This window comes from Hypanus sabinus, chromosome 1 (assembly GCF_030144855.1).
Source record: "Hypanus sabinus isolate sHypSab1 chromosome 1, sHypSab1.hap1, whole genome shotgun sequence".
Lineage (NCBI taxonomy): Eukaryota > Metazoa > Chordata > Chondrichthyes > Myliobatiformes > Dasyatidae > Hypanus > Hypanus sabinus.
In genome coordinates, this window is record NC_082706.1 from 197,579,957 (window position 1) to 197,600,107 (window position 20,151).

The 20,151-nt window shown below is 42.2% G+C and overlaps 1 protein-coding gene across 1 annotated transcript in view; it reads right to left on the reverse strand.

The window, feature by feature from the left end:
- Nucleotides 1–17,878, reverse strand: part of csmd3b (CUB and Sushi multiple domains 3b) — a 2,186,187-nt gene extending 2,168,309 nt beyond the window's left edge. Inside the window, exon 1 of the mRNA XM_059983996.1 lies at nucleotides 17,419–17,878. Within this exon, the coding sequence (XP_059839979.1) occupies nucleotides 17,419–17,599 (181 nt within the window). The 5' untranslated portion in view covers nucleotides 17,600–17,878. The remainder of the gene's footprint in view (nucleotides 1–17,418) is intronic.
- Nucleotides 17,879–20,151: the final 2,273 nt, after the last annotated feature.

The window sequence follows — 20,151 nt, forward strand, 5'->3', positions numbered from 1 at the left end:
AAGGTGCTGGGGAGAAGGTACAGAGGTGATATCAGGGTAAGTTTTTTACACAGAGAGTGGTGAGTATGTAGAATGGGCTGCAGGCAACGGTGGTGGAGGCAGATACGATAGAGTCTTTTAAGAGACTTTTGGATAGGTACATGGAGCTTAGGAAAATAGAGGGCTATAGTTAAGCCTAGTAATTTCTAAGGTAGGGACATGTTCAGCACAACTTTGTGGGCCGAAGGGCCTGTATTATGCTGTAAGTTTTCTATGTTTCTATGTTTCATACCTGTATAGGAGAGAGATAACTGATCATCAAGGATTACCGTCCATTTTCAATCCACAGAAGTGTATTCCTCTGACAGTGACAGCACGAGTGCCGAGAGGGGCTCTGTTTCTTGGAGGACACAGTTGCATATAGAATTCAAGAGGACAACTAATTATGAAAATTATGATGGATTGTCCCAGTTCCTGAGAAAAGGAAATAGGAAATACCTGAAAATTTTACAAAGGAGTACACTCCTCTTGATATATTCTCCCTAATGCAAATCAAAAGTCTTTCTATTATGGCACTATGATCCATAGTGAAACCAGAAGAGACTTCACACTGTCTCAGGTCACATGGCAACCCAAAATGATGGAAATTTGCTGCAGAAATTTCAGTTTTCCCTTTTTTACTAGTGCTGGGTGGAAATGTTCTTGATGGTTGTTGCCTTATGAGGATTGAGAGTTGTTGTACCATCCAAGCTAAGAGTTAAAGTGTTGGAGGAGCTACATACCCCTCATAGAGGCATGGTCATAATGAAAGCTTAGCTTGAACTTTTGCCTGTGGCCTAGGATAGATCAGCAGATTGAGCAGCTTGCCATGCACTGTTTGGGATGCTAACACATCCAGAGAATGGCATGAGCAGCACCTCTCCACCCCTGCAAATAGCCTGCATTGTCCTGACACAGGGTTCATGTGGATTTCACTAGACCATTCAAGGGCACAAGTTTCTTGGTTGTGGTGCATGCAGCTACAATGTGGCCAGAAGTGTTCCCAATAGCCTCCAGTACAGCCTGACACCCTGTTGATGTGTTCAGAGGACTCTTCTCAAGCACTGGTGTTCCAGAACACTTGGTTAGCGACAATGGACCAGAGTTTGTTGCAGAACAGGTCCAGTCATGCTTGAAAGTGAATGGAATAAGACAGGCTGCATCTGTACCATAACACCCAGCTGTAAATGGGTTGGCAGAACTCCCTACACTGAAACAGAACCTTGCAAATTTCCTCATTTCACACCACAAATTAAAGGGCTCCTCAAAAATTGTGGTTTCATATTTCAGTCCTGTACAAGCAGTCCTGGTGCTGGACTATAGAGATGATCAAAAATGGGAACTGGGAAAGATTAAGTACAAAACTGGACCACTCTCCTACACGTTGGAGATTACATCTGATGTCATCTGGAAATGACCACCAATCAATTGAGGAAGGCAGAGTCAATTATTGAAGTGAGATCCTTTTGTCTTTAACAATAGTGTCATTGCACTGATGGAACACAACCCACTCTTCCACTTCTGCAAAGTCCAGCAATCATTCTTCATTCTTATTCCCCTCTCTTTCCGGCATGGCTCTGTCCATTTGACTCATATACTTTATTCTGCTGCACCATTTTGAATATTTTTTATGACCATAAGACTTAGAAGCAGAATTAGGTCATTTGGCCTATTGAGTCCGCTCTTCCATTCAATCATAACTGATCCTTTTTCCCCTCCTCAGTTCCACTCCGTGGCCTTCTCCCCATAACCTTTGATGCCACGTCCAATCAAGAACCTATCAAGCTCTTCCTTAAATACCCCCAATGATGTGGCCTCCACAGCTGCCTATGGTAATAAATTCCACAAATTTTCCACTCTCTGGCTAAAGAAATCTCTCTGCATCTCTGTTTTAAATGGACGTCCCTCTATCCTAAGGCTGTTCCCTCTTGTCCTGGACTCTCCCACCATGGGAAGCATCCTTTCCATGTCTACTCTGTCTAGACCATTCAACATTTGAAGGGTTTCAAAGAGTTTCACCTCTCATCCTTCTAAATTTCTATGAGTACAGACCCAGAACTATCAAATTTTCCTCATATGATAACTCTTTCATTCCCAGAATCTGAACCCTCTCCAATGCCAGCTCATCTTTTCTTAGATGAGGAGCACAAAACTGTTCACCATACTCAAGGTGAGGCCTCACCAGAGACTTATAAACTCTCAGCACCAGATCGCTGCTGCTGTATTCTAGACCTCTTGAAATGAATACTAACATTGCATTTGCCTTCCTCACCACCGACTCTATCTGTAAGTTAACCTATAGGGTGTTCTGCACAAGGACTCCCAAGTCCCTTTGCATCTCAGATTTTGGATTTTCTCCCTTTTTTGAAAATGATTTGCACATTTATTTCTACTACCAAAATGCATGACCATACATTTTTCAACATTGTATTTCATTTGTCACTCTCTTGCCCATTCTCCTAATCTGTAGGGAATCAGGAAAAATTACATCTATTTACTTATTTATTGAAATACAGAGTGGAATAGGCCCTTCCTCCCAGCAACACCCAATTTAACCCTAATCTAATCATGAAACAATTTACAACCAGTATGCCTTTGGATGGTGGGAGGAAACCAACATGATCACGGGTAGAATGCACAAACTTCTTACAGACAGCAGAAGGAATTGATCCCAGGTCACTAGTTATGTAAACCATTGTGCTCACCACTTCTTTTTTACAAAACTGTAAAAGTTTCTTTACACAACAAATACATAAAGTACAATCATTAGGTATTTACAAGACAGTGTTAACCATTATCGTTATCTGCCACCTTGCCCCTGCATTGGTGTTTAAACTGCACTGACATTCTCTTTCTATTGTACATTCAAATGATCAATTTGCTTTATCAAGTAAGACATTTCCTTTTAACATCTATGCAAACTATTCATTATTATGTTCTTGGTTTATAGACTTTTTTTTGAGTTTCTTTTCTACCAGCAATTTCAACATCTCCCCTGTGGCCACTGTTGAGTTGACTGCTCTATGGTTCACTGGACACATTCTATCTCACATCTTAAATCGAGATATAAAATTATATTTCAGCCTGTCCTGTAGCATTAACCATTTTCAAACAAATTAATTTCAATTGTGCCTTTGTTATTACGTCTCTAGATTATTTTATAATATGAGGGTTCAATACATCTGGACTACTGGTTCTTCCTTCTTCGGACTTGTCCAGTTGCATTCGGCTTTCCCCTCATTTTCTGCTAAATCTGTTTGAATCGTCTTTCAACAAATATTCTGATTTTGTCTGTCTCCTTGGTAAATCGGAAAATTTACTTTTGCTTTCTTCATATGTGATTACATCCTATCCATCCTTTCACAATCCATACCATCATCTATAAGGTGCTACTTTGTAAACTCATAGTGTGATGTAGCCTGCAGGTAACAAGAAAAACAGCACTGGGTTGAACTGAACTGAGCTAAGTGAATATGCCTGGACCTCTGTCAATGATCTGATGTTTTGCATTCTGTGTTTCTTGTATGATTTGTATGATTTATTCATTTTATGTGCAGTGGTGGTTCAATGTTTTACTTTAAGTGGGTTCTGTGATTTTCTTTGTTTCATGGCTGTCTGTGGGAAGATGAATCTCAAGGTTGTACACTGTGTACATGCTTTAATAATAAATGTACTTTGAGTCCTTGAGAAAACTGAGGAGATAACAAAATCACTGCAAAGTGCAGAAGAGAATAAGGGTTAAGAGTAGTTTTTTTTTAAACTTAAAGAATGTAGAGTGCAGTGTTGGGACTATATTTATAATTTGTAGCAACACGCACAAAAAGCTGAAGGAACTCAGCAGGTCAGGCAGCTTCTTGGAGAAGAATAAACAGTCCACATTTGGGCTGAGACTCTTCAACAAGAGTGAGTTGAATTTTAATACATTTGTCATCACTGGGGTGTCTTGGGTCAAAATCAAAGGTTAATTAGAAGCCTGGAAGTCAAGGGCCAATGGCTGGATATCCAGGTCTGCAAGTTTGCAGATCCACTGGGGAAGTTGAAGGGCCAATGTCTGCGAGTCCACTGGAGCTAGAGGGCAAACACAGCCTGTCTGTCCTGTGGTTGGAGGAGTGTGTGTGTGTTGGAGGGGGTAGAAATGGAACTGGTTTGCTGTTGTTTTGTTACCATTGTTCTGTTATTGCTTGTGCTCTTCTGGTAAACATCATGGGCATGCTATTTTAGTGCAAAAATGTGTGGTAACACATGTGGGCTCCCCCCTTACAATCCTCAGGTTGTGTTGGGCATTAATATAAATCTGAATCTGAAGGAGACTGTTTCCACGCTGTATGCCTTCATAACCCTCTGGTTCACTAGTTCTTCACACAGCTAGAGAAGAAGGATGCTTATGTGTGAATGCTGCTCTTGGACTACAGTTCAGCATTCAACACCATAATTCCCTCCAGGCTCGACAAGAAGTTCAGAGACCTCGGCCGTCACCCTGCCTGGTGTAGCTGGATCCTGGACTTCCTGTCAGATCACCGGCAGGTGGTAATTGTTGGTTCCCTCACCAATGCCCCTCTGACCCTCAAAACAGGTGCCCCTTAGGGCTGTGTCCTAAGCCACCTCCTTTACTCTCATGACTGTGTTGCCACCCACAGATCAAAGCTGCCAGTTAAATGACCCTGCATTGATTGGCCTAATCTCAAATAATAATGAAGCAGCCTACAGAAAAGAAGTCATCAACCTGACACGGTGGTGTCAAGAAAACAACCTCTCCCTTAATGCCACAAAAACATAGGAACAAGCTGTGGACTACAGGAAGAATGGAGACAGGGTCTGGGGTTGAGAGGTTGAACAGCTTTAAGTTCCTTAGCATACATATCACCAAGGATCTCAAGTGGTCTGTACAAACCTGCAGTGTGGTGAAAAAGGCACAACAGCACCTCTTTCAACTCAGACGGTTGAAGAAGTTTGGTATAGGCCCCTAAATACTAAGAGCTTTCCACAGGGTCACAACTGAGAGTTTCCTGACTGGCTATATCACTGCCTGGTATGGGAAAGGTTCTTCTCTCAACCACAGGACTCTGCAGAGAGTAGTGCAGACAGCCCAGCACATCTGTAGATGTGAACTCACTATTCAGGACATTTACAAAGGCAGGTGTGCAAAAATAGCCTGATGGATCATTGGAGACCGGAATCAACCCAACCACAAACTGTTCCAGCTGCTACCATCCGGGAAATGGTACCTCTGCATAAAAGCCAGGACCAACAGGCTTCTGGACAGCTTCTTCCACCAGGCCATCAGTCTGATTAATTCACACTGACACAACTGTATTTTAATATTATATTGACTGTACTTTTGTACATATTATTTATTATAATAAAGTTATTATATTTATAAATTACTATAAATTGCACATTGCACACTTAGATGGAGAGGTAATGTAAACGTTTAATCCTCATGTATATGAAGGATATAAGTACTAAATTCAATTCAATTCTTGAAATTACCAGCTATGACCAGCACAAATTGATCATTTAGAAAGTTTGCATACTGGACAAGGAAGTAGCAAGTAATTTTATCATAGGAAATGTTGTCGGGGAAAATAGAAACAATCTATATATTAGAAAATTAAAATAAAACACTAAGGGAAGAAATCAAAGAGAACAAGAGACAGAAATGAATAAATTATTAAACCAACTTCAGCAAAGTATCAAGTTCGGTTTCAAAGTACTGGGATTGATTTCTAACAGAATGGAACTGATGTTAAACATGCCAAGCCACAGGCAGACTCCACTTAAGAGTTCAGTGTGAGTTGCAGCAAGAAAACAGGAGAATATGCAATAAAGAAATGTTGAAAATCCAGTAAAAGGAAAAGCAGATTGATTAATGGTGGCATGACAACTGGGTGACTGCAGTTCTCAGGAAATATCAAGCCAATTGAGACATTTTTCACTTGGAAAGGCAATACTCCATTGGGCATTTTTTTCAGATTGAGGAGGGCTTATTCACAGTAGACATTAACCGCAAGTTTTCATTTGTTCTAAGGTAGGGAACATAAATATAAAATAGTTACCAACAAATTCAGCTGTAAGATAAGCAGAAAATTCTCTACTCATAGAGTGGGTTGAATTCATTGTACTTTTTTTTACCAGAGAGAGTAGTTATGATCATAAGACAAAGGGCAGAGTAAGCCCATGCAGCCCATCTAGTCTGCTTGCCCAATCCATCATGGTTGATTTCTTATTCCCCCCAAACCCATTCTCCTGGCTTCTCCCCTTAGCCTTTGACACCCTTACTAATCAAGATCCTATATCCAATGACTTGACCTGCACAGCCGTCCATGACAACGAATTCCACACATTCACAACACTCTCACTAAAGAAATTCCTCTTTATCTCTGTGGAGGAAATTATAATAGATTCTTTCAGAAGGAAACTGGAAAGAAATTTATTACATAGGTCTACTACAAGGTTAAATTTACATTAAATTGGTAACAATAAATACAAATATCACACCAATGAATGATGTGGAAAATTTAAAGAGCCCTACCATAACATTAGAAATTACAAATCAAAATTTTGGGATCAGTTGCGATCACAGCTTTGTCTTGCATTAGTATATCATGGCATCAGAATTAATACATTAGAAAGATTAACTTTATTTGACACACGTTCATTGAAACAAACAATGCAATGTGTCATTTGTGTCAAATCAGCTCAGTGTGGATTGTGCTGAGTCTAGTCACCACACCAGGCAGCACCATAACATGGCCACAACTCACTAACCCTAACCTGTACACCTTTGGAATGTGGAGGAAACTGGATTACCTCGAAGAAACTCGCATGGTCACAGGGAGAATTTGGGAACTGCTTACAGACAGCTGTGAGAATGAAACTCTGATCTTACAATTGGTATTGTAAAAAGTGAAGTGCTAACTGTGCTGCCCAGAAAAGAAATTAACGTAATGTACTCAAAGCACAAAAAAAATCTAATTTCTCGTGCTACTGTACTTCATTGTGCTGAGTAAGGAGTAAAAGGTATATAAATTACACTAAAAGGAGTATGCTGTTCCTTTTATTAAAAAGTATAAATGCCATAATCAGAATGACATATGTTTTTGACTCCATTAGATAAACAGATGGAATTGTACAATGATATGACAGGGACATAATCCTGATGTTAATGACTTTCCAGAACATCTCAAGAAGTCAAGCAGATAGGATTAGGCTCTTTTGGAATAAATGGGATAATACTCGACATCTCTCAAACATACCACAGGGTTGCATTCATTTTATGCATGATCTCCTGGAGATGTATAATTTTACTCCTATTTGTAACACAATGCATGTCAACTGCAATCTGCCACACGTCAGAAAGAATTACCTTTAACAGATAAATGTGTCTATCAGAATATAAATTTCAATCAATAAAACATCCTTGTTCAAATGTTTAATATTTTATGCCCATTTATAGGATACAGCTTGAAGAAGGTGTAGACATATTTATAGAGAAATTTTGTAGAAAAGTGTTAAGGTATTGTGCATTAAAGTCCTTATAAATTTCTTTTTATGCTTTATGAATGTTACTGATGCACAGAATTTGCTTCATAAGACATAGGAGCAGAATTGGGCCATTCGAACTGTTAAGTCTTTTCAGCCACTCTAAAATAGAGTCATAGAGTCATAGAGAAGTACAGCAAAGAAACAAGCCCTTGGGCCCATCTACTCCATAATAAAACTATTTAACCTGCTTGCTCGCATTGATCTCCCTTAAACCAATCTCAGCTGTAGACCTACCCAATCTCAGCAGAAAAAGCCTGGCTTGCAGAATAGCTGATATATTTTCCCTCTCAACCTGATTCTCTGCCTTCTCCTCATAAGCTTTATGCACCTGTCAACCGTTTTAAATTTACCCAATAACATGGCCTCCACAGCTATCTGTGGTAATTAATCCACAGATTCGTCAACCCCTGGCAAAATTAATTTTTCCTTATCTCTGCTGTAAAAGCACAGTAGATATGAAGGTAGATCTGAACTACCTAGTTGTATACCAATAAGACCTCTTGGAAAGAATATATGGTTTCTTCCTTCTTATATTTTTTATTCATACAGTGTGGGTGTAGTCAGCTTGAAATTATTAATATGTGAAACCGCATGGGTATTATAAAATCAACTTCACTCTTAATCTTTGTCAGGGTTCTACCTATCCAGCTGTTAGATTTAATACTGAATGCAAACTCATAAGAATTAAAACAAAGCACAATGCAACACTTAACAGTTAAAAGTAAAATTGCAAGACATATTCATCTTCAGAAGTGATGTCAAATAAAATTGTGAATCTGTTTAAAATGAAATTCTCTGCTACTGATTGGAATAGGCTTTCAATTATGTTAATTCTTGCTTGTCAAATTACAGTCAGTGGCCACTTTATTCCATACATCTTCCCATTAACGCAAATATCTCATCAGCCAATTATGCAGCAGCAACTCACATAAGAGCCTGCAGACATGGTCAAGAGGTTCAGTTGTTGTTCAGACCAAACACCAGGATGAAAATGAAATGCGATCTAAGCGACTTTGACTGTAGAATGATTATTAGTGCCAGATGGAATGATTTGAGTATCTCAGAAACTACCGATCTCCTGGGATTTTAATTCTCTGCAGTTGCTACAATTTACAGAGAATGTCACAAAAAAACATGAATTATCTAGTGAGTGGTAGTTCTGTAAGTGAAAACTCCTTGTTAATGAGAGAGTTCAAATGACAATGGCCAGACAGGTTGAAGCTGACAGGAAGGCAACAGTAACTCAAATAACCACACTTTACAACAGTGGTGTGCAGACGAAAATCTCTGAAGAAGGGCATGACGCATCAAACCTTGAAGAAGGATTACAGCAACAGAAGTCCATGAAAAGTAATCCAGAAAAAGTGACAATGCAGGTATGTAATTTTTTTCTCTCTTCAAGTGCTCTTTTGACCTTCTACTCCTCTGACATCCAACCTCAATAAAAGGCACTTAAAATTTATAACATTTCTATCAGGATCACTTGACTTCATCATTAAATTATTCTAAGTAGTACTTCACCCTTCAGCTTGATAAAATATTGAGTTGATATAGAATGTTACCATAAAATTTGTAAAGCGATTGAACAGAACCGTACCTTTCTGTTTAAATTTATTCAAGTACATGACTCCTTAAGGTTGTCATAGCCAAGGGATGGGGTAATAGGGATAAACTCCCACTATCTATTAAATATTCCCAGTGGTGTGTTTCTCAAATAGCCTCTGACAGTCAAGTCCAGCTCCTGGCCATCATGTGTGGATTAGCCCAGTGGAAGTATTTCTACTGACAGGAGGGGATAAAGGCGGGTTACTGGAGCCTTAAAACCAGTCGCTTCTGGCAGATGAGGCTTGTCAGCTGAATTTGGCAGCTCATCTAGGAGAGGGAAAACTCTGATCTAAAACCTCCACTGCCTTGAGGTTATACTCATGCATGAGGAAGACTTCAGTAATAAACCCCAAGGGAAAAATCCAGAGCTGGAGTCCCTAAGGTATGTCGAACTGAAAGTTGACAGGCAACTGTTGCAATGCTGTTGGTGCCAAACTGTATCGCTTTCTGAAGTTCTCTTGGATGCATCAGCTGTGTGAAGGAGGGGAGCCTGCTGGATGCACAACCACCTGCTCTCCATATTGTGCTGACAAGTCTAGTGTATCACACAGACAGCCAGGACGAAATATCAATGATCCATGGCCGACTGCAACCAGCCATCCAATGCTGGGTGGGTGGGGGGGGGGTGGTGCAGGAAGGGGAAAAGGGCTCATGCAAGAACATGAATTATCAGAAGTGGAGCTAAAAGGACACATGAGCATAGAGAATTAATACCAATGTGTGTATCTGAGACTAATTCAGAGCCTTCAATGAAGTGGGTGAGGTGCAGAAAGCAGTTTCACGGGATGTTACATTGTACTTTGCAAGGGGTATCAGAATTTAAAGGAGGTCACAAATACAGTGTGGATTAAGATTTACAGGGACCCCATCATGCAGAGCATGCCTGTTTTCATTGCTACCATCAGGAAAGAGGTACAGGAGCCTGAAGGCACACACCCAGTGATTCAAGAACAGTTTCTTCCCCTCTGCCATCTGACTTCTGAATGGATATTGAATCCATGAACACTACCTCACTACATTTTTACATTTTATTTCTGCATGACTTATTAAACTTGATCTTGACTCTGATTCTGATTCTGAAATTTATAGAGGGGATCAAAGATGTGGAAAATTGTTGGGGTCAATGGAGTCTGGATATACAGGTTGTGTTGTAGCATCCTTGTTAGTGGAAGTGTATAAATGTCAAGTGAACCTTTGAAAACTATCCATCCATTCTAAACTGACCAGGCTCTTCATGAACTTGGGAAATTTTCTTTAATCAGCAAAATAATTCAGAATGGAAATCAGTATTATCACATCCCAATTCAATGAATTGCTCAGACAGAAAGAAAATTAAGGAGCATTTTTCAATTATAACTCATTTTAATTGTTTTAATTATTGTAATCATCAAGTGAAAAGAGAGAGAATGGGATTAAAACTTCCAATCATGGATAGTTGCCAGTAAATCAAAATACTACTGTTTCATTTAGATTCAGAGTCATCGAAAAGTACAGCACAGAAACAGACCCTTTGGTCCTTCTAGTCTGTGCTGAACCATTTAAACTGCCTACCCCCATTGACCTGCACACAGACCATAGCCTACCAAACCCCTGCCATCCGTGCACCTAGCCAAACTTCACTTAACATTGAAATTGAACTTGTATGTACCACTTGTTTAGGCAGCTCGTTCCATAATCTCACCAACCTCTGAATGAAGAAGTTTCCCCTCATGGTCTGCTTAACCATTTTATTTTACACCCTGAGCCCATGACCTCTATTTCTTGTCTCACCCAACCTCAGTGGAAAAAGCCTGCTTGTACTTACCCTATCTATAGCCCTCATAATTTTGCATGCCTCTATCAAATCTCCCTTCAGTCTTCCATGCTTCAAAATCTATTGTGTGCTAAATTCACATATCCCTCAATTTCTCAATCTTCCAAATACTCTTATTTATTTTTATTGAGATACAGCACAGAATTCTTCCTTCCAGCCCTTGGATCCATGCTGCCCAGAAGCCCTTGATTTAAACCCTAGCATAATATGACCGATTAACCTACCAACTGTTACATCTTTGGACTGTGGTGGGAAACCGGATCACCCGGAGAAAACCCACACAGTCATAGGGAGAACATGCAAACTTCTTACAGGTAGGGGAGGAAATTGACCCCAGTTCACTGATACTGTAAAGCTTTCTGATAACTGTTAAGCACAATGCTGCCCTATATATTGAATGTCTAGCGTCCACCACCTTAGGGGCAGAGAACTCCAGAGATCAACTACCCATGTGAGAAGGAATTTCCACATACCTCTATTATAAACACCAGCCTCTTATTTTGTAAATATGGCCCTTTGCCTGTGACTCTCTCACATCTCAACATCTCAACATCAAACTCATCAAGCTCCCTTAGTGCCTTATATGTTTGAATAAGATCATCCCTTATTTTTATCAGCTCCGAAGAAGAAAAAAAGAATAGTTTCACTTCTCTTGATGAAGCTCAAAGTTCAAAATTCAAGGTAAATTTAGCATCAAAGCCTCCGCATCCTACCCTGGGATTCATTTTCTTACAGGCATCGTGGTAGAACAAAGAATCATAATAGAATCAATGGAAAACTACACACAAAACTGACAACCAATGGGCAAAAGACGACAAGCAGTGCTAATACAAAAAAGGAAACAAATAATACATCAACATATAGAGTACTGTGCATGGTGCATGGATATAGCTAGACCTTTGCACAGTATTGTAGTAATTTTATATATTGCACTGTACTGTTGCCAAAAAAAAACCAAAACAAATTTCATGACACATGTGAGTGGTGACCTGATTCTGATATGGGTCTTTATTGTGGACCGAGAATGGGAAGGGGCAGGGAGAGGGGAATCATGGGTGAGAAAAAGGAAAGGGAGGAGGGAGGAATACAATCTCAAACGTAGATTGTATTGTTAATTGTTTTCAAGTAGCTTTGTCTTGTGTTCTATTATGTTACATTACAAAAAATTAACTTCCATGAATAGAACACATTATCAAAACATTTGGCCATGTGAAAACAGATATTATTATTCGACGACGGTAGGGAAAGGGTTAATGGTGGGCAACTAGCGATAATACTATCGGGAAAGAATTTTTAGTGAGGGCTTTGGCATTGTAGGTGTGTATTGATTTGGAAAGAAGGATCGATTCTCAAGATGTAATACGTTATCGATTAATATCCGCCCGTTTACATACGTAACTAAACATGCAACAAATAGTGCCGGTGATGGACAGGGATAAAGATGGTGTATCCGTTTCTGTTGATGTGTCAGCTGTAGGCATTCACCGTTGAGCAGCATTGGTGAATACTCCCGAGACTTGCAAGTCTTCGCACACACACCGCTAATTGATTATGTTCCTCCAAGTCCCATTTCACAGCAGCGGATTGGTTAGAAGACTGAAAGTCGACCGTAAATCATCTGTAAGATTGGTGGCAATTCAACAATTTGAAGACGAAATCCTAGTGTGTCGGATCCCAGGTCCCTCCTGGCGAAAGGGCTGAAGCAGGCAGTCCGGTATCTGCAAATATTTCAGTTGCGAAATGCGTCAGAAGCTGCCACCGGTGTGCCAGTCTGTCATGTATCTGCCCCCTCCTCTTTCCACGCATATTCGCCAGGTGATCTGCTGGTCTCAGCGTAAACGCCAGCAGTTTGGGAAGCCACCCTGAGTTGATCGGAGTGGAAAAGCAGCTTACAGCCGGCAGGACAGTGAAGATAAAAATCGCCGTTCTGCTACAGGGCTGAGGAAGACACGTCCCAGCCCTATTAGTCAAACTGTTAACGACTGCGGTGGCTTCAAGCGCAGGCTGTTTGATCTCTGTCACGACCGGCATGGGGTAGTTTCCCAGCTGACGGGTCGATCAGTAGATAGTGGGTATCGCTGGGTGAAGATTCTCCCGCCACCCCGTCGCTCTGATCCGTTCCAGTCTTGGAACCAGTTCCCCGTCTCTCCTGGGCAGAGTCGGGGAAATGGAGATCGTTTACTCCAGAAGGATCCCTCAGTTTGTCAATGTCAATTAGAGTCTATGCATGCGAAGAGAGATTAGATCCAGCTTTGCCTTTAACTCTGTATTCATTTCCCTCGGTAGGCAAAATCCTCGACATTGAGACCCAGGCGAAGGCTGATGCAAAACATTGTCATTTCTCACCTGGCGTTCCTTTTGTTAAAATTGTAATCCGTTTTCTGTGGGCTCCTTGGGGAAATGAAACTAGATGCCCAGCACTCTGAAGGGGCCAAGCCATGAATTCATGTAACAGGTGTGCCAAGATCACCGCCTCCGTAATAAACCTGCAACTCATTCATGGTCGTTAGCAAAGCATTAACACTCCCGACCTATGTGTACTCGTGTATTCCTCAAGACAAGAAGTGATACAGTTGTCTAAAATCCCGCCACTCACTCGCCGCTGAACGAGATTATGCGTGAAATCCGAAACAACGGCGCACCGGGAGCCTCCCGAAAGCAACGACAACGAAATTCACCGCTGCCTTCACCGGCCGTGTGCATCACACTGTAAGCGTGTCACAGATTCCGTTTCAATGTTCCAGTTCCAGACTTAAATTTTCTTTAGCTTATACGCTTCATCCTTTCCCCTGCTTAATGATTCTGCCTGAGGGATTATAGGTTCACGTATCCACATAATAATGTACCTGGCTGCCTCTTGAACCTTTTACCAATATTCTCGTTCACTGTTTGCGATTGCGAGTGATCTTGCACCCGAATTGTTCTGCGTGTGCTTATGAGCGGAGGCCCATGCACAAGTTTTATGTTTATGGGTAAGTAACGAGCATCTCGGCATCTGTGTACTGCATGATAGACAGTCGGCACATTGTGAATTTCCATTTGGGCTTCTGAGTTGGTGTGCGCATCGGTGAAGACTAGGAACTATAAATATTTACTGAAATGGTTAACCGGCACGCCCAGGTTCATTATTTGCCAGGGAGTCAGTGGCTTTGTTTTTAAATCTATTTTAATATTTTAAGAATAATTTATTTTTTAAAAAAGGAATACCTCTAGAGCGAGAAAGAAGATATGCACGGGAGGATTATAAACTGGAAGAATATAACTTAGTGTTGAAGGGTGTGGAAGTTTAAGGGTCAAGATATTTTTACACTGGCACATAGAAAACCTACAGCACAATACAGGCCTTTCGGCCCACAAAGTTGTGCCGAACATGTTCCTACCTCAGAAATTACTAAGGTTTACCTATAGCTCTCTATTTTACTAAGCTCCATGTACCTACCCAAAAACCTCTTAAAAGACCCTATCGTATCCGCCTCCACCACCGTTATCGGCAGCCCATTCCACGCACTCACCACTCTCTGAGTAAAAAAATTATCACTGACATCTCTTCTGTACCTACTCCCCAGCACCTTAAACCTGTGTCCTCTTGTGGCAACCATTTCAGCCCTGGGAAAAAGTCTCTGACTTTGACAGGATCAATGCATCTCATCATCTCGTACACCACTATCAAGTCACCTCTCATCCTCCTTCGCTCCAAGGAGAAAAGGCCAGTTCACGCAACCTGTTCTCATAGGGCATGCTCCCCAATCCAGGCAACATCCTTGTAAATCACCCTTTCTATGGCTTCCACATCTTTTCTGTAGTGAGGCGACTAGAACTGAGCACAGTACTCCAAGTGGGGTCTTACGCAGAGAGTGGTATGTGCCTGCCAGGACTAGCCATGGAAGCGGACAGTTTGACGGACTTTAACAAACACGAGAAAACCCGCAGATGCTGGAAATCAAAAGCAACACACGCAAAACGCGAGAAGAACTCAGCAGATCAGGCAGTATCTATGGAAATGAGTAAACAGTCAGCGTTTCCGGACGAGACCCTTCATCAGGACCAAATGATGACGCGTCTCAGCCCGAAACCTTGACTGCTTACTCTTTTCCATAGATGCGGCCTGACCTGCTGAGTTCCTCGTGCATTTTGTTGATGGGTTTTAAGATCCCTTTTAGATTGGCACGTGAACACGAAGAGAATGGAGGGACATGGATGCCACGTACAGTGTATTTGGATAAATTGACATCGAGATCGGCAGGACAATGTGGGCCGAATGGCTTATCCTGTGCTGTACTGTTCTGTAAAACGCGAGTAGCACAACCTCTTCAAACCATTCCTTCATCAGCGGACGCCTGGTTAAAACCAAAATCATTACTGAGTTCCCCTTTCCTATTTTAAGTTGCCTTTGAGGGAGACTTAAAGGGGCAGCTTGGTTACCTTCTATGGTTGGAACTGTAGTGTTGATGTGGGATGGGGAGGGGTGTGGAGTGGGTGGGAGCAGTGGATGCTGGCGGCTTCTATCCTAGGGACCGGCTGAATCACAATGGTGCCTCCAAGCGAAGATCTTTTAGAAGCAACTGTTCTATAACTCAGCATCCCTTTGGCAACATCAAACTTGGAGCCGGGTGTATAAGGGATATATCTTCCGCACTACCGAGAGCAAAATAAACTCAGTTAGGGACCTAATTTGCTGCAGCTTCCGATTTTAACTAGGGGCTAAATAAATACCCAGCGTCGTTGACCCGCACCTCAAGCACACACATGACCACCTAGAAAAGGTTTCACACAAAGATTTATCTTGTCATCTGTCAAGCCATGGTTGCAAGAGTGGCCTTTTTAATAACAAACAGGTATAAAAAAAACGGCGGACACCTCTATCTACATTAAGCGTCCGCAAGAAATTACTCGCCAAATGACTTGCCCTTCCTTCCTTCCTTCCTCGTCTGTTCCACAATCTCCCCCTGCTGTAAACTCTGGATTTAAAAGTTTAGTTGCGTTCCCATAACATGCGGAGGTGCGTTGCCATAATTTGATGCCACCCCCCCCCACCAACCCTCGGCCCCGCAGACGCTGGTTTCCCCAATCCCAAAGTATGCGTGGAACCCGGATTGACAGCGATGAAAGGCAAATTCGCTGCTTTATTCCCTGCGAGAGCCAGCTGCAAGCTCACAATAACCCGCTTTATACAGAAACAACTTGAATCCAGTTCAAGACGATGCCCCTTGTGCCAAGAGAGAGAGAGAAAGAGAAATCCCAGGCACAGTTAATTGAAACCGAGCCTTGAGCAGGACCTGGCTATTACAAACCTGAAAGGGGACCTGAGAATCTCAAAAGCCTCCCAGATGAAAATATTTGAAAACATAATTCCCCGACTCCTGCGGCTAGACATGCAAAGAAAATGCAGCGACGCTTTGATCATTTCTGTCCCTTGTTTCTTCCACTTATTTTTCCCAGGCAAAAGCGGACTGAAGAAATATTATAATCTGAATGACCACCATTCATAATAAGAAAGCAAAGTTTTTTTTATTGCAGTTTCTGTCGCTGTCATAACCACGACAAAATCCAAGTTTAAATAAAGGGAACAGAGTCTACAGTAACGTTAGACAGATCTACGTTTCAATTTCTGGAACCCGCACATGTATATCGAGCAATGAACTACACTCCCCCACCCCCCAATTCACAGTCTTTGCTTAAGGACTAGACTTTTCAAGCCTCGATTCGGCGACTCCTCATCTTGTTCCATTAATACATGTCACCTTACGCTTGTATCAATACCGCTCCACTGCCAAAAAGGAGATCTAAACACGTCTCATTAAAAAAGGCTGAAGCAATTTGTATGAATCGTGATGTGTAACTGAGCCCTTCCTTCTTTCTCTCTCTCTATATATATTTTTTCAATCTATCCTCCACCATCACATTTATCCGCCGCTGTATCTTTTCGAACATGAAAGTGGAGCTTTGTGCAAAATTTGACCGAAAACAACCCCCTCTTCCATCAGTTCCCAAATTGGATGTTACACGCGTCAGTAATTAAATGGTGTAAATGATGCATCACCACAGTAAACCGTCATTAAGCGTTTTAACCCAGGAAATCCCCCCCAATTCCCCTCCCTCCCCTCAAATGCATGCTAGTCGGGTTCTGATAACAGGCTGCACGAAATTCAAATAGTTAAAGGATATATGAAGCAACTCACGTATCCGACTGAGCATTCTGCAAGAATATTTATTGAGCCTTAGCCCGATTACTGCATTGAACGCTAGCCCTGGCAACTGGAATGCATTCTGCCAGCTTCCCAACATCTCAAAAATCCCCACACACATCTCTCCACTTCCTCATTTTTCCTCTCATTCGGCTCAAGTGGATTCCTCGACCCCTTGTGTCTGAGGGATTTGGGGCTGAGGGTCGGGGGGGGGGGGTGTTGGAGGAGAGAAAAAAAAAGTGAAAGACCTACCTTCCACACATGTGATCGTCAATAAAAAGACAAGGTATGAAAATATAACTCCACTTTGCGTGTCCATTGCCTTCCCGATAAAAGAGAGTCCTTGCCTGCAGCATTTAGAGCATCCAGTCCGAAAAATGGTTGTCAGCGAATCTTGAGTCGAAATCCCCTGTATTTTGCAGTTCGATTTCATACCGGTTGTAATTATGTGTGTCTCTGTGTGTGTCTGTGTGTGTGTGAGTGTGTGCGTGTGTGTGTGTGTGTGTGTGTGTGTGTGTGTGTGTGTGTGCGTGTGTGTGTATGTGTGTGAATGTGCGCGCGTGTGTTTGCGCGCGTGTGTATGTGTGCGTGTGTGTGTGTGCGTGTGCGTGTGTGTGTGTGTGTGTGTGTGTGTGTTGTAGTGTGGTGGTGGTGGCGGTGATGGTGTGTGTGTGTGTGTGTGTGTGTGTCGCCGGTCAGTTTTGCTTGTGGGTCCACGGAGCTCCAACACTACTGCGAGTGAATGTGTTCAGGAATACCACAGCAACCTTGGACTCAACCATCTCAACCAACGGGGGCACAAACTCCAGGCTCCTTCCCACTTGCTTGGCAGTCTAAATCCTCAAGTGCACGAGCGAGAGAGAGAAAAAAAGAGACAGGGGAAAAAATCCCACTGGCGATAAGCCAACTCCAAGAGAATCCAAAAGGGCTGGGCGAGGGGCAAATGATGGAGTGTAATTAAACATTTAATCTCGAAGCGGCAACGTCAGAAGCAGAGATATGTTTAAAATTCATACACTCTGCGGGTCGATTTTGCCCTCGCGCCGTGCCAACCGTTTCAAAGAAGACGCAGATACAGTTTAACCATTACGGGGAAATGAGATGGTACAGAATTAAAAGGGTGATAGTGAGGTGATACACTAATTCCACAAACTGTCAGGGAGTAGAGGGGGGAATGGTGAGTCCATCACACGATTTTGCAACGAATTATTAACACCTTTGGTTTAGACGGACCATGGTGAGGAAAGGTTCGTTCATCGGCACTGTTATACCAAGTTTCTTAGGGAAAAGGCAACAGATATCCGAGAGCGCAGCCTTGCAATAGTTTAGGCCTTTTTTAATCATTAGGTGCCTTAATCCGGTTTTGCAATTGGCCAAAACATCTTCTAGGTGTCCATCCTGTATAGATATCGCCGCTCGAAAAATTTAAAAAAAACTCTGATGAGCTGCGGCGCTTCACTAGTGTGTGGGAATGGGTTAAAGGAGTTCAGCGGAAGAACACTTGTGCCACCTACAGGCTGCGGAGCGACGACCTGATAGCAAGCCTTGTACGGAGGAAGCAACCGGACTCGATTCCCCGATGTTCCAATATCCTTAAAGAACCCCCATCCACCACCCCCCAACACACACACACGGAAAGTCGGAAAGGAGAGTTAGGAAATGGTGGGATTACTTTCTCCATGCAAATTATATCTAGGTCTTCCACCTTTATGAATTATTTTTGGGCAGAGAGTTTGTGCAGGTATCTTCAAGTACTTCGGAGAAGAGATGACGTGAGTCAGGAGGGGTAGAGCAGACACGCTTCGCATTCGAGGTGCAGCACCGTCGCACGTGCTGACCTCTTGAAATATTTAATTCAAATAGGGATAACCAAAGTGGCGCCATAGAAACTGCTGGGCGTGATGACGGAAGCATTTTTTTTTGTCACCGATGCTTAATCCTTGAGAAATGGACCATTCGACTCCCATCGCTCCCAATCCCCTGTTGCTCTACGTAAACCTTGACCGCACTCTATCTGGCTTTACAAGTGCTTGCCCAGTCCCCAGCTGAAGGTGCAGAAGGTATTGTAACGGAAAGGTGTCTCTGTCACCCCCCCGCCCCCCGCCCCATTGCTCTGCCGTCAAAACGGCCGTTCTCTTCCACAAGTGGGCATTTTCAAACACATCGCTCACACTGACAGACTGAGGAGCAATCATCTCTTTTAGACTACACCTCGTATTCTCTTGCATAAACGGACATTTAGATTCGCAAGTTTATATTGCTACGGACAGCTTTGGTCCACGTGCGATTAAGATAAGTAATTCTGCGTTTTCGGGAGAAACTGATTTCTTTAATCTTGTTAGCGTGCTGCATCAGTGGAAAGTATACATCGAACTAACTAACGATATTGAAGATCGCAAAAAATACATAATCATTGATTTTTGTTCGCACTTTCTTGCTAAAAATATCACTAAAATACGCCCATCGCCAGGAGCTAGGCTTGCGACTTTCCTTTAGCAGCACGTTAACGCAACTATAGTGTCTCGCCTTCGGTTGGAAGCTGTCTAATTTTTCTGACACTCCCCTGTCTGTGACATACACACACACACACCTCTCTCTCTATCATAAATCCATTCGGGCCAGCTGTTATGGTTTATTTCACGCTGACGATCTTTTCTCAACCATCGCATTATGCTACCAATCTCTGCCCAAGCAGAAACCCATATTTCTCTCCGCTCGTGAGTCTTCAGCCTGCCTGCACGCGCTTCTCTCTCTCTCTCTAGAAACGCGTATTAGACTCAGCACTATTCCTAAACTTGCGCCAATAGGTGATTGCCGCTTCCTGGTTTCAAAATCGTTGTGAATCACAAACATCGCTGGGAATTGCAGGACAAAAGTAACAAATAACCATTGCCGGAGATCTTACATTTCTGAGGAATAAAGCGACAGCTTAGACTTTTTTACCTGATGATTCTGCGCAAAGGCACAAGATTTTATTGAAATATA